Source organism: Clytia hemisphaerica, unplaced genomic scaffold (genome assembly GCF_902728285.1).
Source record: "Clytia hemisphaerica strain Z4C2 unplaced genomic scaffold, Clytia hemisphaerica genome assembly, whole genome shotgun sequence".
NCBI classification, from domain to species: Eukaryota; Metazoa; Cnidaria; class Hydrozoa; order Leptothecata; family Clytiidae; genus Clytia; species Clytia hemisphaerica.
The window spans coordinates 1,119,134-1,146,117 of record NW_027104057.1 but is presented as its reverse complement, the minus strand read 5'-3'; the positions used below and the strand labels follow the sequence as shown (position 1 = coordinate 1,146,117).

The 26,984-nt window shown below is 35.0% G+C and overlaps 4 protein-coding genes and 1 long non-coding RNA gene across 5 annotated transcripts; 1 reads left to right on the top strand and 4 right to left on the bottom strand.

Moving 5' to 3' along the window:
* Nucleotides 1-5,729: 5,729 nt before the first annotated feature.
* LOC136812230 (steroid 17-alpha-hydroxylase/17,20 lyase-like) lies at nt 5,730-8,381 on the top strand. The gene is made up of 3 exons (XM_067068707.1): nt 5,730-5,812; nt 6,624-6,985; nt 7,229-8,381. The coding sequence occupies exons 2-3, from the start codon at nt 6,626-6,628 to the stop codon at nt 8,246-8,248; spliced, it is 1,380 nt and encodes a 459-aa protein (XP_066924808.1). The 5' UTR covers nt 5,730-5,812; nt 6,624-6,625; the 3' UTR covers nt 8,249-8,381.
* Nucleotides 8,382-9,739: 1,358 nt separating this feature from the next.
* On the bottom strand, nt 9,740-10,317 carry LOC136812295 (uncharacterized). The gene is made up of 2 exons (XR_010847335.1): nt 10,221-10,317; nt 9,740-10,053 (listed from the first exon to the last, which is right to left on the bottom strand). It is a non-coding gene; the product is annotated as an uncharacterized lncRNA (long non-coding RNA).
* Nucleotides 10,318-14,257: 3,940 nt separating this feature from the next.
* LOC136812229 (steroid 17-alpha-hydroxylase/17,20 lyase-like) lies at nt 14,258-15,894 on the bottom strand. The gene is made up of 2 exons (XM_067068706.1): nt 15,795-15,894; nt 14,258-15,551 (listed from the first exon to the last, which is right to left on the bottom strand). The coding sequence occupies exons 1-2, from the start codon at nt 15,892-15,894 to the stop codon at nt 14,575-14,577; spliced, it is 1,077 nt and encodes a 358-aa protein (XP_066924807.1). The 3' UTR covers nt 14,258-14,574.
* A 1,454-nt stretch (nt 15,895-17,348) lies between these two features.
* Nucleotides 17,349-23,948, bottom strand: LOC136812227 (negative elongation factor D-like). Its single transcript, XM_067068705.1, has 11 exons — nt 23,764-23,948; nt 23,290-23,405; nt 23,039-23,148; nt 22,538-22,647; nt 22,186-22,293; nt 21,666-21,809; nt 19,858-20,000; nt 19,263-19,383; nt 18,865-18,931; nt 18,387-18,499; nt 17,349-17,354 (listed from the first exon to the last, which is right to left on the bottom strand). The coding sequence occupies exons 1-11, from the start codon at nt 23,896-23,898 to the stop codon at nt 17,349-17,351; spliced, it is 1,173 nt and encodes a 390-aa protein (XP_066924806.1). The 5' UTR covers nt 23,899-23,948.
* Nucleotides 23,949-24,478: 530 nt separating this feature from the next.
* Nucleotides 24,479-25,382, bottom strand: LOC136812290 (RRP15-like protein). The gene has a single exon (XM_067068783.1). It carries the CDS (start codon nt 25,327-25,329, stop codon nt 24,547-24,549), a length of 783 nt encoding a protein of 260 aa, XP_066924884.1. The 5' UTR covers nt 25,330-25,382; the 3' UTR covers nt 24,479-24,546.
* Between the last annotated feature and the right edge of the window lie 1,602 nt (nt 25,383-26,984).

The window sequence follows — 26,984 nt, the reverse complement described above, 5'->3', positions numbered from 1 at the left end:
ATCTATTCCATATGTCTATTCAGTTCTTCGCTCACTTTTCTACATAGTCTCAATTAGCTCAATTAGTATTTACAATTCCTATCTCCCATCCAATTTTGTATAGTCTAACTCAATTTCATATTTCATCATCTATTTCATTGGTGGTCTACCAGTATTATGTTTTTTTTGTTTTTTTAGTAAAGTTAGTTATTTATTTTATGTTCACCTTAAAATTTGAAAATGACAAACAGGCCTTGCTATACCGGTTTTATCTTCGTTGGCTGCATTCGAATTTTACTTCTGGTCGCGGGACTAGATATCGTCCCAATTCTGAGTTAATCTTCTGCATACAATTACTACACTCTACTTTGCTAGCGTAGCCGGTCAGAGCATCTCACTAGTATACATAATAATTTTATAAATATAAATATTTTTTTCTAGACTTTGCACACATGTGCTATATAATATTTTCAGCCGAAGAGCCAAATGTAAATTTTGGAGATTGAAATATACCATTATCATTATTATTATTATTATTATTATTATTATTAATCCGCATTTCTGACCCGCAAAATCAAGGACGGTAAAAGTGCTGATTTACCGTCGTCCTCAGCTGGTCATGATCTAGTCAAATTAGAACCTTACCGTCTCCGCCGAAGAAAAACGCACATACGTAAACTCGGTAATGTTCTACATAAAACAGTGGTAGCTACATATGTCGGAGGTCGCACAAAACCCAGAGGCACTCAAGTCAACATCTTCAACATACACACACTGGGATGAACCAGAGAAATTCAAACCAGAACGTTGGTTGAATGCTGATGGAAGTTTGAAGAAAGAAAAGGCCACACACTATCTTCCATTTGGCGCAGGAACTCGTGTTTGCATTGGAGAGAAAATGGCAAAAATGCAAATATTCTTGATTGTCACACGCTTATTGACGCTTATTGGTTATTATTGACGAAGTATGCTTAGCCGCCGGGGGGAGCCAATACCCGACTTGAAAGATGGAAAATCAGGAGTAACTTACGAGCCAGCAACAAGATTCAGAGTAAGAATCGAAAACATTGAAAAACATTTGTATTGAAGTTTAGCCGGATAACTGATTTATTTTAAACCCTTTGTGCATATCCAAACGAAAGTTTTGGACAACTTTTGGTTTTGCAAGTTTGCGCCTAATTTACATCTTTTTTGAAGACCTTAGAATAATTGATGACTTTCTCTTTAGATTATACTTCGGAAATGCCTAAAACAGGACCCCCTAAATAATGAAAAACTTTTATTTTTGTTGTTCAAATTTACACAATAACATTTTTTTTGTTACATGGTAAATTTTTTGTCACCTGTCGGTATCGTGTATTTTACAGACCGGACCAAAATTGCCCCCTTTGCGTAAATCATCCATCTCAGGACTGGAAATTGCTATTCCATTCAAATTCAAAGAAGTGTCAGGTATTAAAGATACAAACTTACAGCAGAATTTCAGCTAAATTTAACCAGCGGTTATGCCGAAGTGAACCTTTAGGTAAAATACGGACCGGTCTGTAAAATATCAACCAAACACATAACCAAACTGAAATTTTTCGCGCACTGTCTCAGATGGTCAATACCATTAATGAAAAATTTCATTTTTATGAGTTCCGGCAGAGGAACTTTTTTTGCCAAACAAGCATTCAGCTTCAGCATGGTCCGTAACAAAAAACCCTGGTCTGGAAGCCTTTTATTTCTTTCCATTGTTTCTTACTTGAACTTGCGTTTGAGAAATTAGTTTGTTTTGCTCGCTTTTCGATCACGTGATTATTTTAAACCAATCCTTGGTAACTTGATCGAAAACTGAGCAGATCGATTTTTATCTTTTGATATTAACAAAGGAAAAAACTAAAAAGTTAAACCAATAAGCTTCCAGACAGAGTTTTTTATACAGACTATGGCTTCAGGAGCAGTTTGTAGTCAAATGAACGACCAAAAATGTAAATACGTGATTTTAGCCAAATTTACATTCTGGTCTGTAAGTATCAAAATAACAGGTGGCCGAACAAAATTTTGCAAATCATCTCCTAACATCCACGCACTCTTGAGATTTTTAAGGGGGCCATGGTCAGGAATATCCCGCGCCCTCATAAATCTTTTTTCAGCAAAATAACAAAACAAACAAAACATGGGAGACTGATTGCGCGGGACAATGCTCACGAAGTTGAAAGGAAATAGAGAAAGGAATGTGTAGTGGTTTAAGGCAAGTTCAGCATCGCAGTTGTTTTTAAGTTTTTTTTTTTCATTTTTCGTGTTTAGAATAAATTGAATCTCAAATAATCGAAAATCATTGTACGTTTTTACTTTTAAAATTACTCAATCTCTCTGTACATCCTCGCATTTAGTTTTGATACTTTGAATTATAATAACATCAAAATTAACCTTGGATTCCATTTTCTTACCCAGACGGAAATAGTCTTGCTGATTGATTGATTATACACGTTTTTTCTTTTATTAGAACGTCTTAATTTTTCACAGTCTTTGAGCTAAAGATGTTCTTATACAGGAATAACCTTGGGCTATAAAAATTGGCTCTAATTTAATCTTTATTTTATTTATTTTATAGCAATATATTTCGCAAGTTTATTGACCTCTATAAAACAGAACTTTTGATTTTATATTTTATAAAGTTTTTTCTCCCATTCTTTTATCAAGCGCTATTTGAAGACTTGTAAGGATGGTGCTTCAACAATATCTTCTTCTAGATCATTCCAAGGTTTCACACTTCTGTAAAAAAGAGAGTTGCTTTGGTAGGCTCTCATACCGTCATTAGCAAAGTTCCTTTGAATCTCGTAATCATGCTGACGTCGTGGTCGTGTTCGAGGAGTAAATTTCTCTGATCTTATAGACTCGTCATAAATGTGGAGGTTCTTGAAAACTTCCACCATATCACCAACTTGCCGCCTGGTCTTTAGGCTAGGTAGGTTGATGAGTCGTAGCCGATCTTCGTATGAGTAGTTTCTATAGCAACTAACTAGCCTTGTAGGTCTTCGTTGGACGCCCTCGATTGCATTGATATGTTGATTAGCCTTGGAGACCATACTACATGTGCATATTCCAAATGGGGTCTGACAAATGCAATGAAAAGCGTTCGAAACATATCTGGTGAGAGAAATTCGAAGCTCCTGCTAATCAAGCCAACGATAGAGTTAGCTTTCTTGATTTTACTGAATATATGGGCTTCAAAGGTCAGGTCACTATCGATTATCACTCCTAGATCTTTTTCTTGGTCAACATGTTCTAGAACAGATCCTGCTATGGTATAGGGATGGGCATATTTGATGTTCCAAAATTTACCCAGTGTTAAAACATGACACTTGTTCGGATGAAATTCTAAAAGCCAGTCCTTTGACCATTTTCCCATGGCATCAATGTCTTCCTGTAGCCTGAGCGCATCTTCGGCGTTGTTTATTTCTTCCACCAGTTTTGTATCGTCAGCAAACAGGAACATCTCTGCTTTCGTAGCCTCTGGTAAATCATTGATGTACAAAACAAAAAGTAGTGGACCAAGTACACTTCCTTGTGGAACTCCACTCATAACTTTACATCTTCTCGACAATGTTCCGTTTACCTTTACATATTGATAACGGTCAATGAGAAAGGACTGTATCCAGTTGAGCTCCGATCCTCTGACTCCATAAGCATTCAGCTTTTTCAGCAGTCTGCGGTGTGGTACGGTGTCAAAGGCCTTCGCGAAGTCAAAATAAAACACATCAACTACTTTATTATTTGATATCGAATCCGCACATTTATCAAGGTATGTAAGTAATTGTGTTACCGTTGATCTCTTTGGCATGAACCCATGTTGTTTACTTGATAATAGTTTTTCATCTACCAGATGTTTCATAATTTGGTCCCTTAGCGCTCTTTCCATCAGTCTGCAAGTGATGGATGTAAGACTGACTGGTCTGTAATTTTCAGCTAGATTTTTGCTCCCTTTTTTATATATTGGTGACACATGTGCAACCTTCCATCCGTCTGGCAGAGTACTTTCATCAAATGATTTAGTCATAATTGTGTGGAGCGGGACAGCTATGTAGTCCGCTAGCTCCTTCAACATAATTGGATGAATTTCGTCCGGACCAATTGACTTATTTGGGTTGAGACCTTTAAGTTCTTTTTTGACCATTTCCAAAGTGAGATTTTCTTGCGAGGTAAACGGATTACTGCAATTACGAAAGTGTCTTATAAAAATTTTGAGCAAAAATTTGGCTAATTTTTTCAATCCTTGGGCTGGTCATGCCCTTACGATGTTCTCAATCGTTTCCTAAATTTCAGCCTAAATGCTCTTAAAAACTGGGTTCTAATACAGTGCCGTAGGAAGCATTTTCATATTGGGGGGGTTGAAGTTTAGTGACACCGCGAGGGCCAACCATGGTTTGGCCCGAGGGGGGAAATTTTGAAAATTTGAGCTCTAGATTGCTTAAAAATACACTCAAAACATGCACATAAAAGACAATTATGACAAATTAAAAAAGAAAAACTTTGCATTTTGCAAAATAACCATTTTTGAAAAATTATTGGGGGGGGGGGGGGGGCCTCGGCACTGTAATATAAAAACATGTATCCAAAGTCAATAAGGTATTCGAAGACATTCGAAGGTTAACCGCGGGACCTTTACTTAATGCCAGACATGATACGTGTCGCCAAGAGTTGAAAATGGAACCTAAAAGATATCAATTTCTAGCGAATGAAACTTGATAAACAAAACTTCGAATGTCGAATGATGAAGATATTGCAAAAGCTGATCACGTTATCAAGTTGTGTCAACGTGAAAAAATAGGATCCATAATAATTTTGTCAACTTTATTACTTTGCGCAAATTTCGTACGGGCGTACGAGGGTCCTGGACCGAAATACCGACAGTTTTTTATACCTACACCGACATTTTTTATTTATTTTCTTTTCAAAATTCTAATATGAGATAAGAGAATAAGAGGTATTTCTGAGAAAGCCCTTGATTTAGCACCGTTTCTCCGACGTTTTAAGCAAAATTACCGTATCACCGATTGGAAATCAACATCTCAAATACCGAAATACCGACACATTTTTTGTTGATCACTGAAATACCGACGCAAAAAAGGTCAATACCGACACACCGACAAACTGGGTATGCCCCCCCTAATTCCACATTGGGTAGTTTTGATGATTAGGTCAACAAAGAGACGCTTGAGGCTGAAGTAAAGTTACTCGATAATCGAGGTAAGGTGTGTCAACAGCTTAAGACATTAGCGGATGAGATGTTTATCTATGTATATCTGTTTTTTCCTAATCTCTAATGGAAGGATTAAGCTAGTTATCTTCAGGACATAAAAGAAATTCCATAATTTAAACAAAGAGAAATTAACATATATTTGATAGGATTTTTTCATTGAGTTATTTATAATGGGTCCGGTCATAAAAGACATTGATATGTAAATAAGATAAAAATTATATTACTTTAATAGAGATATATTATATCTCTGTTATATCAATCATTAGCGCGGTCAAGCAGTTATCTCGTCTATTCTCGCACTAGAGAAATTTGTCCTGTTTTGTGATATTTTTTTGTCCTTGCTGAATCATAAGGGACATATTGTATAAGTGAATCATGATTGCAACAATTTGTTAGTAGCATACCTGGGTTTGTTTTTGTTATGGGTGTTAATTACTTATGTGGAACATTTGATCAGTTTGAGGAAATATCCAAAAGGACCATTTCCTTTACCTTTGATTGGAAATCTGTTGTCCCTGAGTGAGAAACCGTACCTGGATTTTATCGAGCTGAGTAAAATTTACGGAGATGTGTTTAGCATTAGTTTTGGTAAGTTGTAACATTTTCATCGAAAAAAAAAACATATACGGTCTAATGCCCCATTCCATTCTATATCCATACAGGGGGGGGGGCTGGACGAACATTTCCAGAGGGTAATTTGAGAAAACTTTGGTGGTGTTTTTTCATTTTTCCAAGGAAGTAAAAAGTTATTCTAAAATTTCCAAGAGTTGAAAGACTGATTTTAGTTCGTCCACCCTATATTTAAGGTATTAAAAGAATCTTTCCGAGGGTATTTTTGAATATTTTGTCATTTTCTAGGGGGTATCCACACATTTTCAATAATTTTTTTTTCAATTGAAAAGGTTTTTCTATTCCCCTGAATGGTTTTATAATGGCACAGCCCAATATATTGACGTCTAGGATATACGAAGATAGAAAGTCCATCCACCAAGTAGATTAATATCATTTTCCATGACTATCAAACTATAAGAAGGCAATGCGGAAACAATTTTCTAGTAGTAACAAAGTTATTAGGAAGCGATTATATGAGTCATTTGCTCAAAGGTGGTCTCTAACACTAATTTGTTATAATCATAAATTACTAATTGTACTTTTACTTTTGTCTAAACACCTATTTTTAAAAAGCTATACACAATTGGAAAGATATTCTCGAGGGGAATAATCTTAAGATTGTAAAAATATTTGTTAATGATATAATAATTTACATCACTAATTTGAAATTTGTGCTTACATTTTTCGCATCTTTCTAAAAAGAGTTACAGCCCTCTGAAGTAGGTCTATTTTTGGCCGCTGTAGTGCTTTAGAGACAGACTCTGAATTAATGACTTTCACATTTCAGGCATGAGTAGAGTTGTTGTTATCAATTCATACGAGGGCATCAAAGAGGCTTTGGTGACTAAAGGAACAGACTTCGGAGGACGCTCACATGAAAGTATTCCTGTTGGGATCGTCACTAACAATTTCAAAGTTATCGGACTCATGGATTATTCAAAACAATGGCTCTTTTTAAGGAAATTGGCTTTCAAAAGTCTACATCTATACGGCGCTGGAATGACCAATATAGAAGACGTTGTTGTGGAGGAAACCGAGAAAATGTGCTCCATACTTTCGAAAGAAGTTGGAAAGCCGATTTGCATTGACCAATTTCTAGGTACGTATTTGGAGAGCATGTTCAGCTTTCTTATCTTCAACAAATCGGAAGTCTGGAAAAAAGCCACTTTTTAAACTATGCGCTCTCCAAAACTTTTACTTTCTAACATCACTCAGACCCTCGCAGTAAACATTTTTTGATTGCAATTTTGGTTTGAAAACCAAAAACTCTACAACCAAATTTCAGCCAAATCCGACCATTTGAAGTTGCCCTAAAACTTCTGAAACAGACAGACAGACAGACAGAAAAGTTGAAAACAACCAAAGAAACCTTTCACTTTCAGGTTTTAACAGTGGAGGTTATCTAAAAACGCTTTTATTTATTTTCCAGGAAACTCCTTGGTGAATACCATTTGCCATCTATGCTTCAGTAAGAAATACAACTCAGACGACCAAGAATTCCAATTAATAATGGAAGCAATGGAAAGAACTGACAAAGGTATGGCCCTGGACCAGCCGATCGCTGTGTTTCCATGGCTACGCTTTTTCCCGGATACAGAGACATTCAAAAATTTGAAATTGGCAACAAAGTTCAACAACGAATACATTCATAAGATGTTCCAAGAACATATTGAATCTTATAATCCAGAGAAGATTAGGGATGTCACCGATAATTTACTTTATCTTTCGCAGAAGAAAGATATATGGGAAGAGGCTGGGTTCGAAGAAGTAACAGGACAGCAACTTGAAGCAATAGTTCATACTCTATTCCTAGGCGGATTTGAAACATCATTGACAAGCCTTCAATGGTTTGTTATCTTTCTGATTCACTATCCCGAAATTCAAACGAAAATATACCAACAAGTAGTCGACAATGTTGGATTACAGCGTCAGACTGTGGCCGATGATAAAGAAAGACTTCCCTATGTCGAAGCAGCTATTCTGGAGTTACAAAGATGCGCTTCCATCGCCCCTTTGTCATTCCCTCACAAAGCGTTGGTTGACTCTTCTGTTGGAGGTCAATTTATATCAAAAGGAAGTCAAGTTCTTTTTAATATATATCACATACACAACGATCCTACACACTGGAATGAGCCAGAGAAATTCAAACCAGAACGTTGGCTGAATCATGATGGAAGCTTGAAGAAAGAAAAGGCCACACATTATTTTCCATTTGGTGCTGGTACAAGGGGCTGTTTGGGGAAAAGAATGGCCAACATACAAATGTTTTTAGTTGTTACAAGGTTGTTAACGAATTTCGAAGTGTCGCTTGCGCCTGGAGAACCGATGCCTGACTTGAAAGATGGAAATATGGGTATGACTTTCAAACATAAAAACAAGTTTAAAATAATTTTGAAACAAAGGAAACATTGAGCCAAACAAGGACTTATGAACAATCATATGAAATTGTAAACTTTTTTGGGATTTGATTCTTATTGAACAATAAAAGAATCCAAACTTTTGTATCCGAAGAAAAACCCTACATCGATAATATTTAATCTATAAGTTTTTAAATATATATTTAATATCGTGAAAATTATTTCAATTATTTAATGACTCTAGAAAAGGCCATATGCTTTTCAGAAATGGAGTCACGTGAGACTTAATGATATTTATAGCTTTTTAATAATTCCCTATACTGTAATATATTTTATCGTCACTTAAATTTTTATTGCTTTTAATTACTCACATTTTTTTCCAATTTTTTTTTCAATAAATTTGTTACTTTCTTTTTACTTGTATGATAACTGATGATGGCGTAAGCCGAAAAGCTTTTTATTCAATTTTTTCAAATATATTTTACATTCACAACTTAACATGGCGAAAATTCACTTAATTAATGACTCTAGTTCTTAATAATCCAAAATATCTAGCTGTTGATTTGTAAAATTATGTATAGAATATACTTCTCGGTGATCATATTAAATCTGCCTTTTGAATGTTGTAAAACGTCTGGGAAGTGTTTGAAAAAAAAGGCAAAAAGATATACTACTGATCGGGTATCAATTTTTAAATATTTCCTATCTATATAGGAAATATTTGTTAAAACGGTAATTTTTCTTCTCCTTCTCCTTCTCCAAGTCTAACGCTCGGTTTTGGTCAATTTCGTGAGTTTGTACCATGAGTCTCTTTTTAAATCAAGCTCCGGCGGTAAAAACAGTAGGATGTTCTTTTTTCGAGGCGGAAGACGTCATTTTTCCGAGAAACGTCTGTGGTAAATATCCGTACGGCGCTCTATTCTCCTTGTCGATCGGGCAACGTCGGCTCTTTCAGAAGCATATTGTTGATCGGACCATACTGCTTTGTTTCTAACACTCTCAGTTTTAAAGGTCTTTATTAAGACCTTTTGGGTGTATCAGGTAACGATCCGTTATCGCAGAACGTTTTGGGTCTTGTTCTAAATCAGACCTTGAGGTCTTGATTTTAATAAGACCTTTATCGCGCCCAATAGAGACTATTCTAGATCCCGAAAGAGACTTCAAGGGTTCTGATTCTATCATACCTAAAAGGTCTTATTTTAAACGAGACCTTTCGAAAATAGTCCGTTATCGCAGAACGTTTAGGGTCTTGTTCTAAATCAGACCTTTAGCGCGCCCAATAGAGACTATTCTAGATCCCGAAAGAGACTTCAAGGGTTCTGATTCTATCATACCTAAAAGGTCTTATTTTAAACGAGACCTTTCGAAAAAAGTCCGTTATCGCAGAACGTTTGGGGTCTTGTTCAAAATTAGACCATATTAGTGCCTAAAAGAAACTATGTTTAGTACTCGTTTTTGAAGGTCTGTAATTTTCAAAAGGCCTAAATTGCCGAAACAAAACTTAATAATAACTAAGAGAAGAAGAGAATAAAAATACATTCAAGAATTTCAATCTAAAAGATATATTATACCCAATAGGATTTCTAGATATTTTTCTAACAAATATCCATTATATTATGTATATAATAGTTCTTTGATATCGAAACGTACAAGAGATGTATTGTACGTGTCCAGTTTGTTCATGACAATGATGATGATTCACGACAAAGTCTAGCTGTTTATGTAAGTACGACTGTAAACCAGATTGTCAAACAAACGTCCAAGAGTTGAAAATTGAATAGACGTTTGTTGGTGACGGTGACACGAAACTTTAACGAACTGGATAATTGCGTGCTAACATGAAAGCTGGATAGTTGCGTGCTAAAAATTCAAGAGAAGTGAGATAAAGATCACAAAACTGGTTTTTAGGCCTATTACTTCATCGAAATGTCATTTAGAAAATTTGAAAAATTCTTTACTTTTGATCCAGCTCTTCAAAGTTTTCCAGAAAAAACATCAAATTGGGCAAAGATATATTCAATTCTTACCTCTGCAGAGAGTCGATTTTGTTCTGGCCATACTTTAAACAAACGTTTAGAAAATGTGATGGTGGGATTTACAGCGACAGTGACATGGGCTCACATGATGTTGTGTTAGATTCTCGTTACAGTAATGTCGAAGCTGAAAAAAATAATATAAAAGATTTAAAACGAATATTGCACAAAAAATAAAATAAAATTTCGTAAAAGCCTAGCTAGTAGGATCAATAAATACAAGCACAAAATTCAATCGAGCCTCGCCAAAACTTTCCATGGGTGTATTTGCAACAATAAAGCTCCATGTTTGTGGAAGAAAAAAGGATTCATATCAAAAGATATATAGCTTCAGTTGACAAAAAAAGGATTTTAAGAAATTTTATTACGTGAAGATTGTGTTACTTACCTTTTTTTTCTTTTCGCTTTTCAGACTATCTTCAGACCATCTTCACCCTTTTGGCTCCAAAATTGTTTTGATTGTATTTTTGCACTTCGGATCCAATTTTGAACTTTTCGAATTTCGAACGACGTTCGAAACATTCGAAAATTCGAAAGAAGTCGTTACACTGCTCTAGATTTTTTAAAGCGCGCGAAATCGAGACCTTTAGAGGTCTTCATAAAAGCCCTTTTTATCGTGTCTATTGGATGTTCACTATCGTGTCTATTGAAAAGGCTTGTAAATGGCAGACCTAAAAAGGTCTTGTTTCAAACCAGTGAGCCTTTAGAAGTCTTGAAGGAGACCTTTTTGGCGACCTTTTACAGCGCGCGAAATTGAGACCATTAGAGGTCTCCATAAAAGCCCTTTTATCTTGTCTATCGGATGTTCACTATCGTGTCTATTGAAAAGGCTTGTATCAGGCAGACCTAAGAAGGTCTTGTTTCAAACGCGTGATTGAGACCTTTAGAAGTGTTGAATAAGACCGTTTCCAAGAACAGACCATGAAGGTCTTATTTCGAAAATACAAAGGAGACCTTTTTGGTGTATAGAACAAGACCTTGCTTGAATGGAAACCTTGCAAGGTCTCAATCGGCCACACAAGAGTTTCAATTCAGACCTTTCATGATATACTAACATCTAAGTAAAAATTAGACCGGCTAAGGTCTCAAAACTAAACCTAAAAGGTTTGAATTCAGACTGATAAGGTCTTTCTTCAAATTAGCATCCAAAAGGTCTCATATAAAACCCTAAAAACTGAGAGTGAACTGTCAAAACAAAGATGGCAGAAAAAATAGACAACAACTTTTGCTCTTTCGCTACTTTTCTTTGCTTTGGTTTATATGCTTTGATGAGTTGAATTGGATCATGATTTTTGTACGATTGTCACAAGGAATGGTCGATAGTGAACTTTTCTTTATATTCCTTTCTGGATTTGATGTTTCGTTTACATTCTGTTAGTTTGGAATGAGCTGGAATGAGAGATGATACAATCTCTTGGTCTTGAAAAAACAGGACATTTTATCAACTTTCACAACAAACTAACTTCAATTTTGTTTGTATATTTACATAAATCGTACGAAGGCAAGTGACTGTGAATAAATCTGACCACGTTATACCTGAAAAATTACATACTTGCAATATGAAAAAAGTTTAGTTTGCACCCAACGAATAAATGCAATGCCGACAATGCAACAATAGGAATGGTTGGGTTGATGAACTGATTTTAGCTAAAAATTTAAACATGGAGCAAAATTGACTGGTTAATGATTGAATTTCCCTTGGTTTTTTTATCTACAACAATGAATTAACTGCTGGGGTTAGTGAGAGTTAGTGAAAACTCGTTGTGGTTATAAATTTCAAATTTTAAAGCTGATAACCGGATCCGGAACACCGGAGAAGATTTTCTTCCCCGCGTGCATTTTAAAACGTGGAAAACTTTAGTTGTGAATTTAGAGATCTTTTGCAACGTGTGTTTTAAACGTGGAAACTTTTGTCGTGAATTTGGAAATTTTCTTACCGTCAACTGCTCCAACTTGGGACTATCTGACAAAACATGGGACGGCAATTTGGCCACCATTTCACCGAACCTCCAAACAGTTACATCAAAATGCCTCGAAAATGAGAATATGAAAATTGCGTAATCAGAGAACGTATGTCTCGCTCATTATAAAAAGGCCGAAACAAACTTTCAATAATTGGATTGTAACATCGAGTTAAGTCTCTTTTGTTAAGTCACCAGGGGGTAAATAAAACAGACCTTGATACATTTATCGTTCGTTTTAACTCGACAATTCGTTTAAAACTCAGCCTCCTAAATATTTGGGGTAGGTAAAATATGTACAAAGAAATTCATACTTTTCCAACCCGGCAAATCTTTAAAAAAGAAGCGAACAATAAAATATAATTACCCTTTCCAAATAAACCTCTTCGGTGGCGAGCGTAGTCTACTCTGATGTAATTGTAAAATTTATGTGATGGGAGTTTGACATATGCTTGTGTATTTACATTCGTTGTAATGTAATGTTGTTTGGGGAATTATGAAGTTCTCTGGAATTTCGATTGCATTTATTCAGGTTGATTTTTTATGACTTCTAATGGTACTTTTTCTAACGAGGTTGATTACTCTGTTCTCACACTTATGTCTTTTTTTTTCGCGTCCTTTTCCGTGATTACTTTTATTCATATTTTTAAAGACAGGTAAGAAGGCATATTGATGTAACTGCCAAAGTCATTTGATTTGAGTTAATGAACGGCGTATTAAAAAAATGGCAAAACAATGGAGCGTTTGACGTCACTCGCAAGGCAAGTTACAAACGCGTTATTTGTTAATCCCATCGGGCGATAAGCGGTTAGGCAGCGGGCGTTCTCTAATTCTCCAATCGGCGCTATCAGTGAAAGTTATCGTGACAAGACATGTTATGAAAGGAAGTATGATTGATAAACTTGTTGGAGTTATCAAAACAAATTTGTTGTCAAAGAGATTTAACAAGTTAGTGAAAATACAGACCAGATATCAAACAGTCCCATGTTTCGACCAATCGTCCCAAGTTAAAGCAGTTGACGGTATGTACATTTAAAACGTGGAAACTTTTGTGATAAATTTGGAGATTTTCTTACACGTGCATTCAAAATGTGGAAAAATTTTGTCGTGAACTTGACACTTTCTTCCACATGCATTTAAAAAATGAAAAAAACTCAAGTGATTTCCTGGCATGACAATTTATTTTATTTTCTGACATTCTTTTGGAAATTTTGATTGTTTCCAAGTATGTGATATTTTTGGCTCTTGCAGCATGCTTTTGGAAATCATAAAATGGCTTCTGTTAGGGGAATTTTTTCCTATCGACATTCTTTCAGATTATGAAATATTTCCCAGTATATAAAAATGAGATTTTCTTTTTTTTTTTGCATTCTGTCGGAAAATTTGAAATTGTTTCCCTGTTTTGAAAGATTTTTTCTTTTTAGCACGTACATTATTTCAAAAAACTCCAAAAGTTACTTTAAATTTTTACATTTTTTACAATATTTTATATACTGTATGAAAGTATAATGCAACATATTTCATCTCGTTTTGAAAATATATAAAATTTTCTTTGGTTTTCTTACTGTGAAATATTCTCCTTTTTGCCATTCTTTCATTTTAAATATTTGCCCTTTTTGGCTATATAAAATTTCTGGAAATCAGCGCTTAAAATAATAATTATATGATCAGGTCTTTTGATGTGTTCAACAACACTCTACTTGGCGGTGCGACGCCGGGTGACCGCTAGTATAATACTAAAATCCATTTAAAGTCCACCTAACGAAAATTAAAGTTCCAGCCAATTTGATTACTGCATTGTTGTTCTCAGTCGGGTTCAGCTTGGATATATTCCGTGATCCGTAGCTTTGAACCTACAGTCATCTTATGAATAATCCTGTAAATACTGGCAATAACATAAATGGAATTTTGAAATTCTTAGGGACTTGTGTTGCTTGATGTTATCTGAGATTTAAAGCACTTTGAAATCTTTTGAGGACATCAATTATTATATTAAACATTTGTAAAGGAAATATTTATCCGCATCTTTGCGGCTCTTGTTACTATAGCATTTTGAAAAAATTGTGTGGTGTCAGTTTTACGCAAAATTTGACAAAATTTTCAAAAGATTAGTTCTGTATAGTTGCCATGTTTCGGACTTCAGCAGCACCACCTCTTTCTCTCGACATTGGGTCGATTTCAAGAAACCCTCACCGGATATCCAATAGTATGGTTTGGTATATCTAAACCATTGTTATTTGCTTGAAAGAAATATAATCACCAAGATTTTCTGTCGATAAGGGGTCGTGTTTAGGTAACCCTTTCCGGTTGTAAGGGTTTGGATATTATGGTATATATTATAAACACCGTCACCAAATATGATTCTTCCTTCTTATCTTATCAATTCTTTAACGTCTTGCAAGTATAATATCAGGGTCTGATGCAGGTTCTAAAGTGAGACCAACTTTGACATGGTTTATATCAGGTACACTTTCTCCAGCAACCAATGAAACTTCAAAGTTCACTAGCAAGCGTGTGACGATTAAAAATAATTGCATCTCAGCCATTTTTTTCCCAAGACAAATGCGTGTCCCAGCTGAGAAGGGAAAATAATGTGTCGCCTTTTCCTTCTTTAAACTTCCATCAGCATTCAACCAACGTTCTGGTTTGAATTTCTCTGGTTCATTCCAATGTGTGGGGTCGTGATGGATGCTGTATAGATTGAATAGGACTTGAGTATCTTTAGGGATCTGATGGTTTCTAACAGTGGTGTCAACGATTGTTTTATGAGGGACATTAAGAGGGGCGATGGATGCAAATCGGTTTGTTTCATGCAAAACTGCTTGGACGTAATCGAGTTTTTCCATGTCAGCTACCACCGGTTGACGCTTGAGGCCAATTTTCGAGAGGATTTCCTGGTAAATATTCGTCTGAACTTCAGGATGTTTGAGAATGTAGATAATAAACCATCGCAATGTCGTTAGATTCGTTTCAATTCCTGCAGTAAAGATGTCATGCGTTATGGACTCAAGTTGTTGTTGAGTAACTTCTTCAAAGCCAGCATCCTGCCATACATCTTTGTTTTGTGATAGATAGAGTAAATTGTCAGTAACATCTCTGATCTTTTCAGGGTTGAATGTTTTGATGTGCTCGTTGAAGAATCTGTTTGTTAATTCATGTCTTATTCTACAACCAAGTTTCAAACTTCGGAAGCAATCAGTGTCTGGAAAGAAGCGCAGCCATGGGAAGAGAGCGAGCGGTTGTGCGGGGTTTAGCCCGTGTGCCAACAGATTTGTGAAGCGGAGAATGCGCTGGAATTCTGCGTCATCAGGCTCGTATCTTTTACTGAAGCACAAATGACAGATGGTGTTGACAATGGTATTTCCTGCATGAAAATAAATTGTTCTTGTAAATATGGTAGACAAATGAAACGTGAAATGAATGTGATACTTCATTGATATGAGTGAACCTGATAGATCCATGACAAAAAATTCTGCGACAGGATTGACGTAAAGATCATTGTAAGGACGAATGAATAGTTACAGTAAACAAAAAATGACAAGCCTTCCTTTGATAGGTTTTGTCCACAAGTTTAATAAACTTCCTTTAAGCTTTCTACAACCCTTACCTAGATAAGTCTTCATCGTAACGGGCTTGCCAGTTTCTTTTGAAAGTATAGAACACATCTTTTCAACACCTTCAATAATGATTTCTTCAATATTTGCCATACCTGCACCATACAGATGAAGGCTTTTAGTGGCCAGTTTTCTGATAAAAATGTTCGACCTCGTATAGTCAGACCAAGCAACGCTTGAGAAGTCATTGCTATGGATTTTTAAATAGATACTATCAGTTGGTCTTCCAGCGAAATCAGTTCCTCGTGTAATCAAAGCTTCTTTTGTCCCTTCGTATGAGTTGACGATGACGATACGTTTCATTCCTACATAGAAAGCGTACTTTCAAAATTATAATGTTGGTAATGTTAGTTAGAAAATAAAACTTAATTTTAAATCTACACCCATTGCAAAACCAATCTAGTCTTTTTTAACATAATGTTATGCCATCATACTCTTTATACTGAATCCTATAAAGCTGGGTATATGGTAGCTACACTTCTAAATCCAATAGTCTTGAATATCTTGGAATTGATGAAAACAACATAAGTTCAACTTACCAAAGCTAAAGCTGAACACGTCACCATACGTTTTTGTGAGTTTGATGAAATCTAAGTATGGTTTTTCACTCAACAATAAAACATTTCCGACCAAAGGTAAAGGAAATGGTCCTTCTGGATATTTCCTCAAACTGATCAAATGTTCCACATAAGTGATTAACACCCATAACAAAACAAATCCAGGTATTGCTAACAAAACTTCAGTAATCATTGTATTCACTGAATCCTGTAGTGTAAGTTCTCCCAATAATCTTGAAGCTACACTATTGATTTACTATAAAGAAGAGACAAAATAACTTTGTTGGTTGGCGCTCAATCTGGCTCAATTAAATAAACAAACGGAATTTGAGACGTTTATCTTAAATTACATAATTATAGATCGCACATGAGAAACACGTGATGAAGATTCCCTACACGTTTTTTTATAAGAATAAACTATATAAGACAGAAGGCTGTGATGGTCAAATATTAAGAACAAGTTTTAAAACAAGTTTAAGGCTTTGGGGACTCTAAAAACACCCGATTTCTTAGAAAAGCGCACAAAAATACCTACAAAATGGTGAAAATAAGAACATGTTAAGAACATTTCTAGACTTAAAACATTGTTGAAAATACAGAAACATAACGAATACTCAGTCCTCTTTTAGCGGCTTGTACACATTGTTTCATGGATCTTTATAAAAATGTATCATTGAAAGTTTCTTTTTTTCTGTTTTTGCATCCAAAAGGCTGGTTATGCGCCTAACCTCTGAGCCAACAATCCGAGAAGGATTCTCGAAAGTCAAGGTGGAAGAAACTTTGTCATTCGTCATAACAGAACTGGTAAATGTTTTCACCCAAAACGAGGATCCTCAAATCCTTCAGAGGGACCAAAGCTATCATCTTCCATCATTTTAATGCTGGTTCAAGAATTCAGTTCTTTAAAGCAAAAATTTTAGGTTTCTAATTTGATGTAAAAAAACATCCAAAACCTCAAACGCTCTTCTTCAATTAATAGTTGATAAAAGCTCATAGCTGTTTAAATTGGAGAGAATAAAATGAAATTAAAGTTGCATTTGAAACTTGAAGTTTCATGCCGTCAGTGTGAACGACAATAATCAAACAAATGTTTACAAATTACCCCAAATATCGAATAAATAGATTTACTTCTATACTTGACTGATATACCGCTCTACCAATATGGTAAAGCGCGCTTTGTTGAATCTCAAGTCAGATTTGCAACTACGTTTATAAATTATATACCAATTAATATTGTTATTATTACCGTTTTAATGGAAAAAGGTAAACAATTTTGTAACACCGTGTTGACCTCAATTCCCATTATTGTGAGCGTAAATAAAACAGCTGGGCTCATTTCAGAAAATATGCTTACTTCAAGCATTCAGACGAATAAACAAAGTCCATTAGTATAGCCACGGTAAGTGAAAAAAAACTTATTTGTATGAAAATGTATAAAAGAATCATTTGAATGCCATGTGTCATGGCATGGACCAGGGTTTTAGGTATCCCCTAAGAAAATAGGTACCCCCTGAATTCTAGGGTACCCCTAAACAACAGACGTTAGTAGGTCCTCTGTGATTGGTACCCCCTGTGACTTTAGTATATGTCAAGAAATGAAAAAAAATTGTATATTTTTATAATTAAAAAGAATAATGATAGTTTAGATAAAAGCAAGATATAAAATATAGTTCCCCAGCCCCCACACCTTACTGTATAAAAGTTAGGTACCCCCAGAGATCATAAGTACCCCCTGAAATTAAAAAAAAATCCAGCCCCCAGCCTTTTTCAGGAAGATTTTGGTTGTAGCCCCTCCCCTGCGGGCTGGGGGGGGGGTTCATTCCATGCACCGTGTCTTGAATATGATCGAAACATGCACAAATCAAGCGAGAACTTTAAAAGTTTGACCCGTTACGTTTGTAGCCAAACTCAAACTGAAGAAGATAATTTAGAAGCCTCCAATTTCCAGAAAATAATGAACTTTTTGTCTAAACCATTTTTCAGAGTCAGAACAGACAGACAGACAGAAAAACGAAACTTTTGACAAACCTCCTCCCATTGCTCATAAGCAGATACAGCATAAGCCATCAGAAATAAATACTTTGGTTTGTGATCAGCGGAGATGGTAGAACCAGGTTGAAATAGAGCATTAACCAGCAAGTCTGAATATGACCAAATTACAAAAATATAAGGATAATCAAAATGCAAAACTGTCGAGCTATTAATTTTAAGGCATTTAAATTTACCTATGCAGGTGCTTCTTCTTCACTTTCAATCTTCATTTTCCGCTCTTTTTTGAATTTTTTCTTTTGATAATTCCACTCTCAAATATGTTTTTAACAAGCACAAAACCGCTACTTAATTCAAATTTATATCAAAAGTTACAGCTTCTTTTGTCTCCGCTGCAGACAGACTTTAATTTGAAAATTGAGAAAAATGATTAGCGGCTAAATATACTTACCACTTTTTTTCAAAAATATTCATACAGAAGACTTAATGAAATCAAATTAATCAAATCTATTCTTACCTAAAAATGCCGGAATTCGGAGATATTTTGCAGGGGGTGGGTCAGCAACCGAATATGCTTTATACAACTGAATAAAAAAAGATGCAATTTTGAGTACCCAACCTCAGCTAACTTTACGACCACTACCACTGATCTCTAACTAATTGGCTGGATCGGGCTACCCGTATAATTCTGATCGTCAACACAGCACGATTCGAATGTTTTGAAACTCGAACGTTCGAAAATCTAAGGTAAATTGGAAAACAACATGGCGGACAAGACGGCTTCAAAACTGGAAGTGTTCCACGGGAAATCTGTGAACAGTTAGCCAATTTAGTGTGTAAAATAATATGATATCTGTGACCACTTCAACTAAGCACAACAAATTGAAATTTCAGCTCTTCAGTTTCTTTACTCACCACAGTGATATCTCCAGGGTTAAGAGATTTCTTTTCGACCAAGGACATCAATGCAAGATACACACGAGGATGTTTGCCTGCTCCCATACCAAGTAAAACCAAGGGCCAGATGTCGTGACCACTAAACAGAAAAAAAAACAAGTGATACTTTTATTGACCTACCTGGCTGATCAACAGAAAACATTAAATTCAAAATAAACAAAATGTCACTAAAAATAAGGTATTTCACTTTTTCAGGAAATTCTTGGAACGAACACAGGTTAATTTATAGGACCTCTAGGTAGGTGCAAAAAAGGTTTTTAAATTCATGTAAAATGATGCTTTTACAGATTTGTATGCTTTTCAAATAGTGATGTATGAGATCTGACAAGTCAGTCAAGTCAGTCTTGAACTTAAGAGAGCAGAATTTTTAAAAACCATTTAGACCATGAACCATGCCTATTTAATTCAACTCTTTTATCATCGTTAAAAGTTATTTACATCGTCATATACAATAAAGATTTCATGTGTGGTATAAATGAATAAGTTTTCAGGCCACAAATCTCAGCGTACTATTGAGTATTGAGTATTGACATTTCGTCATGATAAATCTTACAGTTTGGAGGCTCTTGTACTGATTTCTTGTGACATCCAGTTCAAACAAGCATTCGATAGTCCTTGTTGTTCCAACAGCATGGATATTTCATTCAGCATGCATTGAGCATACAAATAAGTATGTTTACCATGGCACACTGATTTCTAAGAAAAACAACAAGCTAGATACTGAATGGACCTACCTGATGCTGAATGGACCTACCTGATGCTGAATGGACCTACCTGATGCTGAAACTTAGATAGCAATAAGGAGAAAAAAAAAACAATCTTCATTAAGAAAATATAGCGGTTAGCGAAAAATGCATTAAATTGTTGACAGGGGGGGGGAGAGGGAAGGGGAGTAGGGAAAAAGAAATTGAAAGTTCCGGTTGCAAAATTGCAAAAGTTTTATTGACAATTGAATCATGCTTGATGGTGGCATTGTTATCAATAATTTTTTTAAGTGAAAAAACAAAGAAATATAAAGAAAAAAGCCCAATTTAAATCTGCAAAAACGGCGATTTCCGGGATACTTCCGCCATTTTCGGCCGGAAAAGAATTTTTCTCAAAAATCAGATTTGGCCATGTTTGAGCATTGCTAAAACGCATCTTTGTGCAAAAATTCAGAAAAAACTGATGGTGAAATCTCGAGAAAATACGAAGAAAAAAAACAGGTTTTTCCGGCATATTTCCGGCCGGAGATGAATGTTCTTCAAAAATCAGGCTCCATCACATTTTAGGTATCGTCATTTTGCATCAATGTGCAAAATTTCATAAAAAAATATAAAGTATAGCTCGAGAAATTCAAGAAAAACCGTTTTTCCGGCGATATTCGGCTGTTCCGGCACGATTTTTAGAAAAATCAAAAATCAGTTTTATTGACAATTGAACCATACTTGATGGTGGGCATTGTTATCAATAACGATTTTACGTGAAAAAACAAAGAAATATCAGGAAAAAGTTCAATGAAAATCTGCAAAAACGGCGATTTCCGGTATATTTTCCAGCATTTTCGACCGGAAAAGAATTTTTCTCAAAAATCGAACTCAGCCATGTTTTGGGCATAGCTATTACGCATATTGTGCAAAAAATCAGAAAGGACCAATGATGAAATCTTAAGAAAATGCCAAAAAAACCGGTTTTTCCGGCATATTTCCGGCATTTTCGGCCGGAAAAAAATGTTTTATGAAAATCGGGCTCCCTCACATTTTAGGTATTGTCATTTTGCATCTTTGTGCCAAAAATCAGAAAAAACTAATAAGCAAATTTCGAGAAAAGCTGGTAACGGACGGACGGACAACGGTTAACTTATAGGACCTCCAGGTAGGTCCAAAAAGTATTGTCTTGTCAATAACTTTCTCAGGTTAAAGTATATCAATTACCTATTCCAATAATACACAATCTAAAAAAATTGCTTCATAGGGATAACCATAGATAGATAAACCAAAAAGTTCGGCGTAAATTCGAATGCCCATTTAAAAATTGCAACAAATCTTCACATTCGTACTTTTGAAATTTTTGTTTTAAAAACATCAATCAAAGTCAAACCTCATTATACCTCGACTTTGAAAAACAATGGCTGGTTTTGCTAAAGACTATGAAGAATCTTTGAGTTGATTTAAAGTACACTCTTTCCTTTTATAAAAGCCAGTACAATTTTTCTGAGGCTCGGCTGTTCCTATTTTTTGGCACTTGGAGCCTCATTGTTCTTATAAAAAAGAGTGTATGTTAAATGTAAAGACCATTCCTCAAAAGAATAGTACTACGATGTATAAAAGATTTCGCTTTTGATTATCTGGGAATGAAACCATGGTAAGGTACAAGACTCACAATAAAATCATTTTTAATTTCGCTGCTTGGTTGAGTGTAGAAATTTAAAATGAAGGTTTTCATGAACTTGGAGAAGACATCGATTTGGTTGAAAGCTGATGACATGGTTCCCATCTCTGTCTGGTATCCTGCATCTGATATCATCTAAAGACAAGAACAGCCTAATTGAAAAGGCTGTTGTCTCTCCTTTTGTACTGTCTCCGTGCGAAAAATATATATGAAACGTTGGAAATTCGGGGTTGGACGTCACTTTTTGACGTCAATAAAAAAACTATTTTGGATTTATTAAAGAGGTCCATTTCCGTTCCAAGGGGGGTAAGGTCAAAACTAACTGGATTTCCATGGGGGTAGCTTTTTAAATCCTAAATAAAATTCAAAACTCCAGAGGGATTCAAACCTGAAATTGCCTGGAATTCCAGGAGGTTACAGCTATTCCAGTCACAGAGGGATGGTCCTCCAGGGGGTATACAGTTTTTTTTCTGGAAAAGCCCATCAAAAACGTGCTGATTCAAAACCCTACCTTTATAGTATAGTTCAACATGAGACAGTCGGGGTATTTATCAGACAATTCGTAAAACATGATCCGCCAGGGTGGATGGGTAATCATCTCTTCAATCCAACCTGGAGGCTTTGGAAAAAAATTTAAGTCACTTTTATGTTCAATGTATTATTCAAAGGTAGAGCAATCTTTATCCCCTTAGTTAGCTCTAACTAGAACAGTAAGCAATGTATTAGTATATAGAAATGTGCCGAGCAAGCACGATTGATGTTATATTTTGAAAACCTGTTGTCTCCTTGCTTTCAGAAAGAATTTTTTTATTTTAAAGTACATACTGTTTACACTGATATTACATTTTGTTCAAAATAATTACCTGGCCTGACCCAGTGAAAATAGAGTCAGCTTTTTTTGGGTCAAAGTTTTTGATGATCAAATCTTTCAAATGACGTTCAACGATCTCTTGAACTTCTTCAACTGAACAACCTAATGAGAAAAAAAAGAGAACAAAATTAATGAAAATCTTAAAGGTTAAAGACAGAATGGAAATTACAACAGAAGTTTAGAATTAATTTTGCTAATAACCTTCATTGACAAGAAAGAAAGAAAGAAAGAAAGACTTTCAATATTTGAGATTTTCTTCTTTGTATGTATTTTAATCAACTCAAAACGATTAAAAACAGTCAAAAATTAATGTTGCTTTTGTATTTAAAATGGCCCATTTAAAAACTGGTCCTTTTAATGCTGACCCTTAATCTGCTGCATGCCCTACAAAAAGGGTGCGGCAAAAAGGGCTGATTATGTAATAACACAAATTTACTTTTAGTTACATTAGCCAATAAAATTGGTGTGTCTCTAACAAAAGCTTTTCACTCACCAGCAACAATCAACCAATCAGCTAACAGATTTGCAAGTTGTGCTACACCATGATAATTTTCTGCAAGCAAAGCAACAAAGTCCTCTGCTTTTCCTTCAGCTTTTAGAAACCTAAAATTAAAAATAACATTTTTAAGAACACTGAATTGAGATTTGAGATCGGCAGATGTTTATGGATGTAATCTAGTACACTCTTTATATTCACAATGATAAATTACATGCGAGCTGATACAGTGGGAAAATTGAAAATACTTTTGAACTTTGGTTATAGCAGCAGTCTCCATGATGAAGTCTTTTCCTTTAAAAACTTCTTTACATTCTTCAATGATGGTTTGATTGTCTTGGTATTCCAAATCATCATTCTTGTTCTGAAACACAGAAATGGAAGAAGGGAACTGAATTAAAGAAAAAGGTATACTTTATAACAAGAACATTACACGGCTGTTAATTACTTGTCTACTGTTATTTGTGTAATAAGGTATGGGTAGCAGGAGACAAACTGACACGAGGTTAAACTGGCTTTACAGAGGATGAAAGGTCTTGTATTGAGCTGTCTGGGAGTGTGGTCTTTTACTTTTATGATATTGATGTAGATTAACCAGATGAAATAGACCAGGCAATAAAAAAACATAAACAAAAGTTAAATTCATTATCAATCACTCTGAAATTAAGAAAAGTCAATGATGACTAAATACAATAAACTTTCAAAAAAAATATGATTGATACCATTTCATGATCATTCTCATCGTCTTCTTCATCTTCCTCACCCCATTTCCCTGTGAACGAGAAATCATGGTGCGTTGATCCTCCACCACCATAACTATATTCATCATCGTCATCATCATCATGACTGTAATTCATTGTTTTGATATTGCTGTATATTCGTATATTTTCTAATTTTCTTGTCTTTTTGTACTGAAATGGTTTTTAAAAAACAAATGAAAGAAAGACAGATTTCATACTTTTTAGTGATGAAGAAAACAATGGCATGGGTATTATTGAATGAAATATGAAGGAAGAATAAAATGAGCATTCCATTGGATAAAAGTCAGGTTGTTTTAAATTTTGGGGTAAATATTTTTTTGTCACTCGATATTGATCACATGATCAAAACTCGCATCAGAGAGCAGTTATCAAATTTGTGAAGCTGTTGTAGTGGAATGGTAATGTGATGCCACCCAGCTAAGTGACTATAGATTTTCCATCGACATTGATCATGTGACCAAGATAAAATAAAAAATTCAAACTTTTTTGCTAGTGTTTCCTGACCAGGTAGATATTCATTTAATATTGACTCACAAGTCCAATCGACAGACTTCTTAGAAAGTGTTCAAGATTTTTCACACAAATCGAAGTTATCAGAGCTTAAGATTTAAAAGAACTAAGATACAATGTCATCTTTAACATGTACAAAAAACACTAAAACACTTTTAAAATGACGTCATTTTAATGAAACAATTTTCTTTGTATATAATATAAAAGTACTAAAAAAGATAAAAGAAATACATTTCAATCAGAATGGTCAGCTTCATCAGACGAATCCTCAACATCAAGAGTTTCTTTGATATTTTTCTTTTTCTTTTTCGATCCTCCTTCTTCATCATCTTTATCCCAATGTTTGAGAGTTGACCCTAACATGAAATCATTTTTCAAAACATTCCAACTCGATTTGTTAGCATCATCTTCTTCTTCTTCTTTTACTTTAATTTCTTGTTTCACTTTCTTTGAGCTTTTCTTATCATTCTTAAGCATGTCCATGAATGTAGATTTTTTCATTGATTTTTCAACTCTCACTTTATCCCCTTCAGTTTTAGCTGTTTTCATTTTTTCTGCTTTTGATTTTTGATGAGTACTGACAGCATTAAATAACATTACTACACCTTTAGTTCCTATACGACGAAGCCTTGCTTCTTTAGGCACATCATTAACCTCTATGGGTAACACATGGTTCATTTCACGTTGATCTAATAATTCTTCAGTTTTAGCCTTTTTGGCTTTAATCTCTTCTTGCCGGGCTGTACGTTTTTTCTTTGTACTCTGACTCTTTGATAACACAAGTCCAGATGTATCAGTCGTGACTTTCTTTTGTAGGATTTTAGAGATGACATCGCCCATAGCTTCATGGCCATGCTTTTGTTCGCTATCATCCTCTTCATCGTAACTTTCATTTTCACCATCACCGTCAAAGTCATCATCCATAAAAAGCTCCTCACCTCCATCACTCTCCATTTCTTCTTCACTGTCTGTGACTTCAACTTCCATAGCCTTTTTTTGAGATGTTGCAGTGGTCATTTTTATTTCATTTATAAAATCTAGAAAATCAAAGTACTATATCTTTAAGCTACAAGGGGATTTAGCAAAGGGATAAAATGCTAGCCTTTTAAGTATGTATTTGCAAAGTTTTTACATTTTCATAATTAGATATTCAAGAGGAAGTTGAGATCTGCTATCTTCTATACTAAAAGAATTTCATATTTTCTGTCTGTCACGGTAGGCCAGTTGCAATTTCGAATGGTTTGTCAGGGGGTTGATTTGAGTAGGAAAGAAGGATTTTGTGCAGTTTTGAGACAAAAACATAATTTTCTTTCGAAAAAGCAGTACATAATACGTCTTAGTTTTAATTGTGTGTTTAATTTCATTTTTCATATGTGATTGAGTGAAAAAATAAGTTCCAGTAAAAACCCCGTCCAAAAAGGGATTTGACGTTTGAATTGAAGAAGCCCCTACAGTGATAATTCTGACGTCAATTATTCAAAATATCATGTGATGTCACTGCAAATTTTCGAATTTAAGAAGGCGCGGTCGGGGAAGTGGTGGTTCCTTATAAGAAACATTTTTTATAGGAATATCGATGTTTTATAAGAAACACTTCTTATAAATGTCGATGTTTTATAAGAAACACTTTTTATAAGAATATCGATCTTTCCAGTTAGGGTTAGGGTTGGAGACCCAAACAATAGCATAATTATACTAATTATGCTATTAATGATGTAATCTTTACTATACGAGATTTTTCATTGACCGCCCTCCAAAGAAGCTGTTACATTGCTAATTCGATTTCTAGGATCTTGCCTGAAGTCACAGCAACGAATTTCAAAATGGTAGCCCAGCGGAAGAAAACATTTAAGCTTAGGGCTTATGCATGCGTGCGCTTAGTGAACCAGCGTAAACAAGGTGTAGTGCTTTGTTAGAATAATGGTTTAGCAAAACAAAAAATCAAATGGTGCAGTTTGTTTGCTAAACCCTTGGTTTAGCGAACGAAGAAAACACAGAAAAAAGACTGTTGGCTTTGATCGTCTGTTTAGGTAAACTTTTAAATGAATCAATACGTTTGCTAAACCCTCTGTTTCACTTTTTGGGGTTTTTGGCTAAATGGTATGCACCCTAATAAAAATCATCATTCAATAGATTGAACATAGACGTCAGAAAATCTTTTTGAGAGAAGTTTGGAACAGTTAAAACAGTTTGACTGAAACTCCGTTTGATTATGTAAAGTGTTTATTCAGCCATGCCGCTGCATGAATTAATTCACAAATTTTGCTAATCGAAAGATTAAAAAAATTAGATTAGCGAAAAAAAGAGAAGAACAAAACCATTCAGAATCAAGTCGAGAAAATAAAGTCTTTCTTTTGCCATTATGGAAAAGTAATTTCAGTCTGGGAAAACCTCTTAATTGCACGCTTAACTTCCGAGATTTAAAGATGCAATTACAAGGCTATCAAATATGTAGAATTTTTTAAGGGTCTAATTACATGCTTATCACTATTTAAATGGGTGTTAAGCGTGCAATTGCTTCCTTAACTAGTCCATCATTTAAAAAAACTTTATTTGCTGTTTCCGATTGCTCGCTCAAAATTTATTGTAGAAAATGATTGTGTTAAAAACTTTTGCCTGTTTGACCATGTATGCGCCATATTTTGAAAAATCCAAACCCTCTGTGATCTGAT

Bases quoted from the DNA above. Each gene is read 5' to 3' on its own strand.
- LOC136812227 (XM_067068705.1), bottom strand. From the start codon at position 23,898: ATGAATTACAGTCATGATGATGATGACGATGATGAATATAGTTATGGT. The intron at 22,294-22,537 runs GTAATTATTTTG...TTTTTTCCAAAG, and splicing joins TTTTCACTGGGTCAGGCCAG to CCTCCAGGTTGGATTGAAGA. The intron at 18,932-19,262 runs GTGAGTAAAGAA...TTTTTTATTCAG, and splicing joins ACCCTGGAGATATCACTGTG to TTGTATAAAGCATATTCGGT.
- LOC136812229 (XM_067068706.1), bottom strand. From the start codon at position 15,894: ATGGCAAATATTGAAGAAATCATTATTGAAGGTGTTGAAAAGATGTGT. The intron at 15,552-15,794 runs GTAAGGGTTGTA...ATTTTCATGCAG, and splicing joins TACGATGAAGACTTATCTAG to GAAATACCATTGTCAACACC.
- LOC136812290 (XM_067068783.1), bottom strand. From the start codon at position 25,329: ATGACCACTGCAACATCTCAAAAAAAGGCTATGGAAGTTGAAGTCACA.
- LOC136812230 (XM_067068707.1), top strand. From the start codon at position 6,626: ATGAGTAGAGTTGTTGTTATCAATTCATACGAGGGCATCAAAGAGGCT. The intron at 6,986-7,228 runs GTCTGGAAAAAA...AGGTTTTAACAG, and splicing joins TTATCTTCAACAAATCGGAA to TGGAGGTTATCTAAAAACGC.